The following is a 13,333-nucleotide window of genomic DNA, read 5'->3' on the forward strand; positions in this document are numbered from 1 at the left end:
CGGGCACGATGCTCTCATGCCACAAGTGAAGGGACAGAGGCAGGGACGTCCCGATCAAGGAAAAGAAGATATAAAGCCACTAATATGCGGTTCCAGGAAATGGTGGAGTTAGTTTACATCATGCGAAAGAAGGACTATGATGGGGAATTAGGGCCATACAAGACCCCTAACCGCCGAAAGGCACATATTATGGACAAGGTGGCGAGGAGAATGCAGAGGATGTTTGGGATCACCAGGTCCAAGGAACAGCTGAGGAAACGATGGTCAGACTTAAAATTGAGGGAGCCACATCAGATGAAGAAAATACTTAAAATTCTGCGTAAAAGTAAGTAAATATATATTGTGGTTGGGGGGGGGGGGGGGTGGTGATTGTCTGCAATAATGTGTTGCCATGTATATTTCACCATCTGCCTCCTTGGCCAGCTTGTAATTTTAAAGACATGTTGTTATTTATTTTTTAGAACATAAATAACTACATATTTACAAACAGTGTTCTTAGTAAACAACGTAACATCACATAGTTTATCAGAAAGGCTCGGTTATTACAGGAACAACACACCTGGACATGGCTCACTGGCCAAAAACTTTGTTTGTAAACATTGTGTAAAAGCTAGTTCTAGAAAAAAAAAGTATGAGAATGGGAAAGGCAAACAGGATTCATTCTAAAAACAGTGGTAATAAAGCAGATGTTTTCACATCTGCAATGCAGAGCACCTGTGTCTCCCCAAATCAAAAATGGGTTTTGGTAGGGTCTCCCAGAAATACAGTTTAGGGGGGACATCCATGTGTGTCACTTTGCTAAAAAGGGGCAGGATCAGAGCTTGCCATATAGAAGTAATTGCAAAATGTAGGTTTGGTGAAAGATAAAAGTAACTAAATGAAAGCATCTTCTAAGCAATGTGTGCGATTTATGCTCTCCAATATCTGTGTGCTGATGAGTCTACATTTTTTTTGGTTTATTTCAGGGGAAAGAAGTCGCCAGCATTTGGAGGAGGCAGAGAGGGCCAGACAAGGCCAAAATCTGCCATCTCAACATGTGGAGGAGGAGGAGGATGTGGAAGGAGAAGAGGATGTGGAAGGAGAGGAGAATGTGGAAGGAGAAGAGGATGTGGAAGGAGAAGAGGATGTGGAAGGAGAAGAGGATGTGGAAGGAGAGGAGGAAGGAAGAAAGGAGGAAGGAAGAGAGGAGGAAGAAGTAATTTTGGACTTAGAATTTATAGCAGATGAAGGGCAAGTGGCGGAAGAACAATTTGGCGAATTGAAAGAAGGTGGATTGATGGATGAAGGAGGAGTCCAAGATGATGGGGAAGTGGTGGAAGAAGGAGGAGTGATAGAAGATGATGGGGAGGTGGTGGAAGAAGGAGGAGTGATAGAAGATGTCGAAGAGGTGGAAAGGAGAAGCCCATCAGGTCAGTGTCACCCTAGCTTGATTCCAAAAAACATATGTAGATAGGCCTCATTGAAAAATAATATTGTAAATGCCATTTTTTTTTGTTGTTTTAGGGGAGGAGGATGGTGTGCCAATATTTTCACGTGCAAGTGCTGCTATAATTATTCAGCAGGTAATGGAGTGCAGCACTGAAATGCACAATATGCGTGAAAGGATGTTTCTCATGGAACAGAATGTAACAAATGTCCTTTTGGAATGCAGCACGGAAATGGACAATATGCGGCAAAGAATGATGGTGATCGAATCTAATTTTAAGAACATTATTGACATGATGGGCCGTGTCAAAGACTGAAACACCCCCCGCCCATCCCCCGCCCCCACAAACATTTTTACAGTTTGAATAATGAATACGCCAAAATTTGAATATACACACACAGTGTGCCAACATGTGCTATCTGCCATCACAGAATATCTAATGTCTGTGCTTTGTGGGTCCAACCCCCTCCTCCATCCTCAAGTAGTTGAGAGGAAGGGTTTGCTCCCACAAAACACAGACATTGATCACCCATGATGTCAGATAGCACATGTGGCCATTTGTCTGTTGAACCAATGACATTTGGCGAGTTTGCACTGAATGTGTGTATCTTCCAATTTTGGCGTGTTCCAGTGTGAAAGCACACCATGACTGACTGCTGTTGTGAGTTTTTATATTTTTTGAATTGGATTTTGTTACTTTTTGACCATGTTGAACATTTTGGGATACTATAAAGTTTAGACCATAAAGAATAAACAACGCCAAAAAATTTTTTAAATATATATATAGAATTATAAATCTCTCTAATCACTGAATTTAGTGAAGTAGAGATTTGACTCCAAATTCTCACCTAAAAATTTTCTTTTAGAAAAACACACCAAAAAAAAAAAAAATGGTTAAAAAATTATTGTTTTTTGTGCCTAAAAAATATGGCCAAAAAAAAAATTAAGGCGGTAAACACCCCACCAAATATAATCTATATATATATATATATGTAAACAATAAATCTAACTATATTTGATGAAAAAAAAAGTGAACTTGTTAATAAATGTATAATCTGCATAATATTTTTGGTTGAATTACCTGAAAAAAAAAAGAAAATTTTAAAAAAATTTTGAAGACTCCTAAGTACAAAAGCAGGGAGTAATGAAAAAAATATAAAATTATTTTTGGGGTCATGAACAAGCAAAAATTAAAAAAAATTGACCTCAACATTTACAAATGGAGTTGCTTCTTATTTCTAGACTCAATACCCTGTTTGTAGATGAGTGAATAATGTGCAAAATGTGGTTAGTTACTAAAAGTGGAGAAATCAATTATGCATTACAATTGAAGAAGTTAGTTAGAGAACCAGGAAGACAGAAAAAGAGAAAAAGCATTAATGACAAACAACTGTATAAAGTCCAATGGTCTAATTATTTATTATTTTTTAGAATATTCCTTTCTTTGGGGGCCGAATTAGAAAGAAATATGATCTGGCATAGCAATGGCCCCCCGACCCATGAAGTACTCAACATATTTGTCGCGTACCTCACGAGCTGATTGGGGGGCCAAGCCAGCGCGACCAGTGTCCAGCCCGGGAAGGGGATCTGAGGGTAGTCTTGCCTCAGAACCGATGTCGGGTAGGTACGTCTGGGAGTGCCTGCGTAAAAAGTTGTGCAAAATGCAGCAGGCAAATACAACGGTGTCCAATTTATATTCCGCCAGATGTATCGATGTCCTGAACAGGCGGAACCGGTTGGTGAGTATCCCAAAGGCATTCTCGACTACCCTCCGAGCCCTGGCCAACCGAAAATTAAACACACTCCTCTCTGAGGTGAGGGTCCTCTGGGGAAAAGGCCGCATGAGGTGAGGACCAAGCCCAAAAGCCTCGTCCGCTAGGAACACAAACGGAAGTCCTTCCACATTATCTTCATCTGGTGGCAATGCCAGACCACCAGCTTGGAGACGATCATAGAAATCAGTCCGTGCGAACACTCCCCCATCAGACATCCGGCCGTTCTTCCCCACGTCCACATATAGAAACTCATACTGTGCCGACACCACCGCCATCAACACAATACTATGATAACCCTTGTAATTATAATAGTACGACCCCGAGCGGGGTGGGGGCACAATGCGGACGTGTTTCCCATCTATTGCTCCACCGCAGTTTGGAAAATCACACCGCTGGGCAAATTGGGAAGCCACAGACTGCCATTCCTGTGGTGTGGAGGGTAGCTGTGGGGACAAACAAAATTAGAGATTTAGTACTTTGTAACAAATACATCCTACAAGCATCCTTGTGACAGTTCACAGTATTAAAATTGCATTAGAAAAATGTGCATGGAGAATTTGGGAAATGAAATATATAGGGCCACTTCATTAAGAGACTCCACAGCCCTCTGATGGGGACAATAAAAGTTTGAAGGGGGGGGGGGGGGCACAAAAACCAAAAAGTCCTGTTTGAAAAAATGGCAAGGTGGGTTTGTCCCTAGGATAGCATGCTGGACAGGTTAATATTGGGTAAGGGACAAATATGCAGGTAGGCCAAGAATAAAACATGTAAAGCTGATATCAACATGCATAGGGAGAAAAGGTAACGTTAGTTAAACACACAGCATATCTGGGAAAATAAAAAGAAAGTTAGTTGGCCACATTATTAGAGCCAGGAAACTTACCTTAATATACTCCTCATGCATAACTTTGATGATGGCAGCACACGTGTCCGGTATGATGACCCCAAGCGCCTGCGGAGAGATGCCTGTCGAGAACTTGAGGTCCTGCAGGCTCCTCCCAGTCGCCAGGTACCGCAACGTGGCAATAAGCCTCTGCTCGGCCGTGATGGCTTGGCGCATCACAGTGTCCTGCCTCGTGATATAGGGGGACAGAAGATCCAGCAGACGGTTGAATACGGGGTCCGTCATGCGGAGAAAATTCCTAAAGTCATTAGGATTATTCTCCTGGAGTTCCCTAAGCAGAGGCATATGTGAGAACTGGTCACGCTGGCGCAACCAATTCTTGGTCCAGAAACGCCTCCGCCCCCTGTTTCTGGCCAAAGTACTGGACAAATGAACATATCCAGCAGCCATCCCATAAACAGCACCAACTCGCGAAAATTGACGCTGCTGCTCCATCATGGCTTCAAACCGGCCGGCTGGTCAGTCAAGAACACACTGAAACAGAAAGCACTCGCAAATCCAGCACTACCTGCGACAAACGCGTGACAAACAGATACGAGCGCACAGGATGCAACTGCTAAAGCAGAAACAACCTGCTTGCCTATAGCCGAATGACAACTACGTTACCGCAAGCACACGCACTGAACCCGTGAATACACGCTGTCAAAGCCTGGAGACCGAGAAGCGCGAATCAGCTCTAACCAAACCTTCACTAACACGAGCAAACACGTAACTAGCAAAAGAGGAACAGAGGGCGGCGCCATTAACTTTGGTCTTCCCCTTTATAGTGACGTCGTACGTAGTTTACGTGCACGCGTTCCGGTACGACGGGAATTTGGTCCGCTGGTGTGTACACGCCAGCGGAACAAAACACAAATCAGCCTTGTACGCCGGAAACTGTCGGGCAGACAGTTTCCAGCGCACAGATCCGGTCGTGAGTACAAGGCCTCACACTGATGTCCATGTGACATAATCTGAAAGTTGAGCATCAGTGCACTGAAACATGGAGGCTGCAGCAGTGTTCAATTTGGCAGCAAATTTCAATTTAGTTTTAGTCTCAGTCTTTTGACTAAAATGCCATTTTAGTTTTTATTTCGTATTTTAGTCTTCTGACTAAAATTGTATTTACATTTTAGTCGTATTTTAGACATCTACATTATTTTAGTCGTATTTTAGTCAACTAAACTATCCATTACATTTTAGTCTACTAAAATCAAATGTTTTTAGTTACATTTAAAAGCATTATTTAAGCATTTTTTTTAGAATTGTCAAACTCAACTCATTATATACTCCTGTAGTAAAAATCTAATAACATGTATTTTTTTTTCTTTTAGCAGCTAATTTAGTAGATGCCCCCTACATATTCTTATGTGGTAATGCAGTGTTAATTTTGATGTCAAGTTTCAATTTAGTTTTAGTCACAGGCCCGGATTCAGAAGGCTCAGATACGCCGTTGTAACTCGGAATGCGGGCCGTCGCATCTCGGCGCCTGATTCATAGAATCAGATACGCCTCAATGTTGCTTAGATACGAGCGGCGTAAGTCTCCTACGCTGTCGTATCTTAGGGTGCAATATTTACGCTGACTGCTAGGGGCGCTTCCCAAGACTTCCGTGTTGAATATGCAAATTAAGTAGATACGCCGATTCAGAAACGTACGTCCGCCCGGCGCATTTTTTTACGTCGTTTACGTAAGGCTTTTTCCGGCGTAAAGTTACTCCTGCTATATGAGGCGTACGCAATGTTAAGTATGGACGTCGCGCCAGCGTAGAATTCTCCGTCGATTATGTCGTTTGCGCAAGTCGTTCGCGAATAGGGCTGTACGTAAGTTACGTTCACGTCGAAAGCATTGACTATTTGCGGCGTAATTTGGAGCATGCGCACTGGGATACGTTCATGGATGGCGCATGCGCCGTAAGTCAAAAACGTAATTTACGTGGGGTCAGCCTTGATTACCATACAACACGCCCACTGCCTGGATAATTTGTATTACGCAGGCTTACGCCGGACCACATACGCTACACCACCGTAACTTAGGGCGCAGGTTCTTTCTGAATACAGAACCTGCCTCACTAGGTTACGGCGGCGTAGCGTATCTGAGATACACTACGCCCGCACAAAGTAATGCCGGGCTTTATGAATCCGGCCCACAGTCTTTTGACTAAAATGCCATTTTAGTTTTAGTCGTCTTTTCGTCTTTTGACTAAAATGCCATTTTAATTTTAGTCGTATTTTAGTTGTCTCAATTGTTTTAGTTGCATTCTAGTCTACTAAAATAGTATTAAAGCGGGAGTTCACCCGAATTTTTTTTTTTAACCTTAGATTAATGCTCATTTTGTCATGGGGAATCGGGTAGTTTTTTTAAAATCGAAGCAGTACTTACCGTTTTAGAGAGCGATCTTCTCCGCCGCTTCCGGGTATGGTCTTCGGGACTGGGCGTTCCTATTTGATTGACAGTCTTCCGACAGGCTTCCGACGGTCGCATATATCGCGTCACGAGTAGCCGAAAGAAGCCGAACGTCGGTGCGGCTCTATACGGCGCCTGCGCACCGACGTTCGGCTACTTTCGGAAAATCGTGACGCGATAGATGCGACCGTCGGAAGCCTGTCGGAAGACTGTCAATCAAATAGGAACGCCCAGTCCCGCAGCCCATACCTGGAAGCGGCAGAGAAGATCGCTCTCTACAACGGTAAGTACTGATTAGATTTAAAAAAAACTACCCGATTCACCTTGACAAAATGAGCATCAATCTAAGGTTAAAAATTTACTTTTTTTTTATTTTAGTTGACAAAATTAACACTGGCCTGCAGGGTACCCCATGTCAGGTATTATCTACAGAGCTAAGGGGTGCCTTGAGTAAGCCTGTACAGCTTGCCAGCTTGGATGAGCGGTCCAAATTTTTTTTTTTTTTTAGGAAATAGAGGGCCAAATCCTCAAAAAACCTGCCTAACTTAACTTTCAGCAGTTAAGTTACACAGGCGTTAGATTTCTACCTAAGTGCCCGATCCACAAAGCACTTACCTAGAAATTACACGCCGTGTAACTTAAGTGCCTCCGTCGCAAGGCGGTCGTCTGATCGAGGGGGCGATTCCTATTTAAATGAGGCGCGCTCCCGCGCCGGACGTTCGGCGCATGCGTGTGACGTCATTTTTCCCGACGTGCATCGCGCGAACGTACTTTACGTCGGGCTTTGTGGATTGCGACGGGACAATAAAGTTGCGTCGGGTAAAAAAAAAGTTACACGCCTGGAAAAAAAATTCGAAATTTAAAAAAAAACGCGGCGATCGAAAAAAAGGTTTGTTTTTACAAGGTCTAAACAGCTTAGGCCTTGAAAAAAGCATCCAAATTTTACGCATGCAAAACGTAACTTACGCAGAAAACACAAAGCTAAAAAGCTTTGTGGATCTGCCTAAGTACTCATTTGCATACGCAAAGCGGCATTTCGTCTCGAAATGCCCCCAGCGGCGGATGCGGTACTGCATCCTAAGATCCGACAGTGTAAGTCTATTACAGATGTCGGATCTTCTGCCTATCTTTGGAAAAACCCTTCTGAGGATCGTTTCCAAAGATAGGCACAGGGATACGCAGGCTGAACAGCAGTTCCGCCTGCGTATCTCCTTTGAAGATTTGGCCCAGAAATCCCACACTATAGCAGCAGTGTCAATGTAAATAAAGCCGTTAGCTCCCCTTGATTGGAATTTCTTGTGAGAAGTGAATAGCATAGGAGACTGACAAAGCAGAAAACTGCAGTCATTGGTCATCATAACTGCTTGAACACATGCATCTCTTTTCTGCCTGGAGTCTCTATAAATCCACATAATCCCCCATCAAATCAGGACACAGGAGCATGGCAGAAATGAAGATTTCCTACCTGTAACCAGCTGAGTAACAGGCTTCATATCCTCATTGAGAATATTTAAAGTAATATTTCGATCGGACTGAAGGTACAACGAGCTCCCCTGTATAAAAACAACAAAGAGAGGACAAACTATTAGTTCAGTGGACACTTATGTACAAAGGCGAGTGTTTGTATACATGCGTACGCTGCCGGAGAATCTTCCAGCTACAGGTCATGTCATTGCTCGTGCTTCACCTCCATCTAACCATTCCTGTGTTAGTAACGGTAATCCATCAATGGCTCCATGATAGGATGTGTCAGTATCCTAGTCTCTCAATTACACATGTAATCAGACTGCTGATGCTGGATGATGGTTTGTGATTTTTCTGACAAGTATACAGCCAGGTACCGAGAGATATACATTGGAAGACGTGTCACTGACTGTATCTCAATATACTGTCGGCCAGCTGTAACCTCCGGGACCGAGGCAATCAGACTGCTGCCTGGAGAAGATTACTAAGGCAGCTGGATGCCCATAAACACACATTTCCTATCACTTTCTGTCCCGATACAATGGTCACCAGAACAAATAGAGAGGGTGAATCTGCCCAGCAGGAATACAGACAGCAATAACAAACATCAGGAGTTGTAACCCTTCCCTACTCTGTCTGAAAAAAAAATGGGATTTGTCTGTAAAGATTTTTTTTTTATATATATATTGTAGCTTACAGTCCTTAGATGTGGTGACTGCATTTGTTTTCTTTTTTTCTCAAGCTAAGAACATTTTGAGAAAATACAGAAAATACCTGTTGATCTTGCCAGGAAAGCAATGTCTTTGTTACCCCCTGCAAGCTGCACTGGAGAATATCTTCATTCTATAGCTATCTTCTGTAAACTACCACGTGCCCTGCCCTACATGTAATGAAGATGAAGAGAGATGGACATGTTTGTAGTTCAGTATCAGGAGAACAGCCTAAGGTAACCGCCATTGCTCCACCTGCAGGACAGAGGAGGAGTGAACAGCCACCCAGGGAGAGGAAGCATGTTATTTGCAGGGAAAAGTGGAAATGGATGGACAGCCGCACTCCAAAGGAACTTGAAGAAGTAGTCTTTATTAATAAAAACTGGACATGCAAATCCAAATATACAGTCACATAAGGGGACAGCCGACGCGTTTCGCAGTTAGTGCTTAGTCATGGCTTATGTTATTTGCAGGATTACCAGGTAAAAATAAAGGAAAATAAGCTTGAAATTAAGAAAACAAATGCCACCACACCATAGACTATTCTTTTTGGTTTTGGGTTTAGATAGATTTTAAAGTGTTTGTTCAAGTTTTCATAAAAAATAATAAGGTGAACTAACACTGTACACCCTCTCCACCAGCCCCCCCCCCCCCGGTCCACACTGTATATACCTCCATGGGTGATGACATGTCAATGCCCATGCAGATGGCGCAATGGTCTGCAAATTTGAAATTCACACTCTTCTCTTTTTATTCCGAGGCGCTTCTGTGACTTATCAGAGTGCTATTCTGTGCCAGAATTGCTCTGATCCTTTCTGGAAGGACTTCACAGAGAAGAGGGGATTTAAAATGCCCTTACCGCTACACTGGCAGCATGGACCCTGACAGCTCATTACCCACTGAGGTAAGTACAGCAGGGACTTGGCGGGGTGAGGAGGGTGTATGGTGTTAGTTCACCTTTTCATTTTTTTCTACAAAGATGAACTAAAACTTTAAAGAAGAAGTCCAGCCTGAGCTTTTTAGGCTGGGCTTCTCCTATGGGTCACAGGAGTGCAATTCGTTTTGCACTCCTGTGACCCGGTTTCAGCAGAGAGCGGTCTGAAGTCCGCTTTCTGCTGACGTCACACAGATCGGTTCAGGCACCGCGTCATCACGACTTCCGAAGTCTGGATCCACCAGCTGCCTGGACTGATAGCCGTCTCAGCAAGTCACTGAGAGGCTGAGATGGCCGTTCTCCGCCCCTCCACACCTCATCGCTCCAATGAGCGTGGAGGAGCAGAACAGAAGAGATGCTGACTGACAGGCAGCATCTCTTGGGGAGGGGAGATAACCAAGCCATTGGAGGTGTTCGAGTGCTCGGTTATCAGTGCAGAGACGGCAGGTAACAGCTGCAGCATTGGATTGATGCTGCATCCATCTAGGTAAGTATGAATAAAAAAAAAACATACTTCTCTTTTAAGCTAATCTTTGTTATTTCCAATGGACAAATTTCCATCAGAAATCGGAGAGATTACTGCTCTAGGTGATGACCCAGTATTCACACCATCCTTGTGCTTAGGAGATGAAGGGTGCCGGCTCAGCAAAGGCAATTAGCAGAAGAACTGAAATCATACGGCCGCACTCCAATATAAAACCTTTATAGATGAAAACTGATCCATACACCGACAGAGGCACGGGTACAGATCATAGCTGATGCGTTTTGCACCGTTCGTGGTGCTTAGTTATCTATGACTAAGCACCAGTAACGGTGCGAAACGCATCGGTTTTTCATCTGTACCCGTGCCTCTGCCGGTGTATGGATCAGTTTTCATCTATAAAGGTATTATATTGGAGCGCGGCCGTCCAATTTCATTTCTTCTGCTAAATATCCATCAGAGTTGACAGGATCTGTCATAGCAGAGTAGATACAAGTATTCTAATGAATGAATGGTGAATTCCATTGGATGTGAGTGGCAGCAGAGACATTTATAGATGGAAAAAGTGGTGACAAGAGAATAAGCAGCCAACGCAAGGTTAAAAAGGGGCAAATTAGCACATTCACCATTTAATAAGTAAGCCATGCAGATAGATAGATAGATAGATAGATAGATAGATAGATAGATAGATAGATAGATAGATAGATAGATAGATAGATAGATACAAACAGACAGACAGGTGGATAGATTTTGAATGACATCTAAATACCTAAGAAGTGTCAAGTTGTACTTTAACATCTTAATTCCCCAGAACAAGAGTTCCCATTGCTTAGCCTTGCAGTCATGCTAAGTTTGTGTGACTCCCAGCAAAGAGCAGATGTCTGCGTTGCCAAGCTCAGTATATCAGTCAGAGACGCAGGCGCCGCAGCCGCAGATGGTGATCCTGGTGACCTGCTCTGTCTGTATAAATCTTTATCATTAACCTGCCAGCAAGGAAGCTGTAAAGACTGTTTATGCGCACACTGATGCATAGCATACGGTTTCTGTCTTTAGTCTCCTCTGGCTAGCCGCTGGCGGCAATTCCGGCAAGCTGAAGGTTAATGAAGGCCCCCCTAATTTATCCCAACGGTATTTGTTTTTATACAATCAACGAGCAAACTATATGCAAAGCAAAGAAATAAACAGCCACCTCTTCATCAGAAAGCTCTGGACTGTGCCTTGAATGAAACATTCTGCTCACATTTCCTCTTGCTGAGAGCCGGTTCACACAGGGGCAACCCGACTTACAGCGCGACTTTGCAAGGCAACTTCAGCGCTACTTGGGACAACTGACAACACTACTTAAAGTTGCCACCAGGACAGGCGACTTTGGCTGTGGCCAATCACAGAATAATCAGCTCTGTGGGAGGGAGGGAGGGGTTTGCCTGAGTAAACTATTTTCTCTTCCTGTAAAGTTGCTTCAGTTAAGACGGTGATCCTACTTTGGAGGCGACTTCGATTGAAAACTATGGGTACAAGTTGCCTACAAGTTGCCTAGAAGTCGTCTTGAAGTAGTACAGGAACCTTTTCTGAAGTCGGAGCGACTTCAGTAGTGTACATTAAGACCGCTCTCATTCACTTCAATGGAATTTCTCATGTCGGGCGACAAGTCGGATCCCAAGTAGTGTGAATCGGCACTAAGAGCAGAGAACCCCAACATGGACAAATTACAGGCCAGATCAGTTAGTTCATGGACTGGTATGGAGCTGACTCTCTCAGAGTGTAACTAAAGCCGCAGCAGACCATGTTATTGTTTTGGGACCCAGCAGCAGAGAGGAGGCCAGCAGAGGCTGGCTACAGTGATTTTTGCAGGTAGCAATAGCATAGCAGCACGTTTAAAGCTGAACTCCAGGTATAGTCCATATTGCATAGTTAAATGATGTAACTTTAAGTGGTTGTACACCTGTACATATACCCCATATACCCACTGAAATGACTGGCCTCAGGTGATACACAGAGATGAAAAAAAACTACTACATAAGTTGTACCTGTTCATCTGAAGCCCGTTCTTCTTTACAGCCTTCTAAATAGACAGATCTAAGGTTTTTCTCAGCTCCAGAGGGTGGGGGTGGGGGGGAGTCTCACACTAAATAAAGATGAGAGCTGAGTGTAACCTGAGACCTGAGAGAAGGACATAGACACCTCCCCCTACACAGTCTCATAGGAAAATATGCGCAGCTGAGGCTGTCAATCACCACTGTGGTGTCAAGTTAAGAGTGAAACTATTAGAAGTGACTCATGCAGATAGTAAAGGGTGGAGTGATCAGACAGGAACCACACTATGTGCTTTGGATTGAAGCATATAAACATTCTAAAGGAATTTGCTTTGGTTGTTTTTTATTTCAGAGGTTTACAACCACTTTAACATATTCCATACCATTTTAGATGTCACTACTACTACTACAGTGATCGCTGCGGTCTTCTGGGTCTTGGGCTAAGCGGCTGCTCTAATGCACAGCAACCACAGTGGATCTCTTGCTCGGCATGGTCACCATTCAGAGAATGCCTTGCAATTTTCTTACTGAAGATGGGATTGGGAAGAATTTTTTCCCCCTGACTGGAAGCAAATTAGACAATGCTTTATAGGGTTTTGTTGCCTTTCTCTGGATCAGCTGTGGGTATAGAGATCTGCGTATGGAGGTTTTCTATTTTTTTTGTTTTATTTTTCTATTGGTTAAATTGGATGGGCTTGTGTCTTGTTTACAACCTGACTAAGTAAATGAATGCAAAGCATTCTCTTATTGAACAAGGTTAATAGGCAGGGCAGGGGTATCATGATCTCAACCTCGTCCATTCATTGCAAGTGCAATCATTGTACATTTTTCTCTCAGTGGTAGCTGTGCAGAGCAAGCAACCCCCTGTGGTTCCTTTTCAATAGGTCAGACACTTGGCGCAGCAAACGTAAGATTGTGGAAATCACTCTGGAAGAAATTAATATTACAGTGTTCTCCACTTCCACAGCTATCACACAGGTATAGGATATGCAGAGTTACATTGGTCCAAGCTAGACCAATGTAACTATGCAAAGCAAACAATAACTGGAGTTTACCAGGGGGCGCAAGCAGGGCTGTATCCTGGCCTAGGCCAACAAGGCCTAGGGCAGCACGTTGCAGGGGGGCAGCACGGAAAGAGTCCCCGCCGGCTTGCGCTATTAGTGTAGCACCAGTCTTATGGGGCGGACTGGGCAGAGAGGCAAGCATCCCGCAACTGAAGGG

At 43.7% G+C, this 13,333-nt stretch overlaps 1 protein-coding gene across 2 annotated transcripts in view; it reads right to left on the minus strand.

Annotated features, from left to right (window-relative positions):
- SGCD (sarcoglycan delta) overlaps positions 1-13,333 on the minus strand; it is a 605,373-nt gene that overhangs the window by 137,544 nt on the left and 454,496 nt on the right. For both annotated transcript variants that reach the window (XM_040345086.1, XM_040345085.1), the window contains one exon: positions 7,956-8,043. In XM_040345086.1, coding sequence (XP_040201020.1) covers positions 7,956-8,043 — 88 coding nt within the window. The remainder of the gene's footprint in view (positions 1-7,955; positions 8,044-13,333) is intronic.

This window comes from Rana temporaria, chromosome 3 (genome assembly GCF_905171775.1).
Source record: "Rana temporaria chromosome 3, aRanTem1.1, whole genome shotgun sequence".
Taxonomy (NCBI): domain Eukaryota; kingdom Metazoa; phylum Chordata; class Amphibia; order Anura; family Ranidae; genus Rana; species Rana temporaria.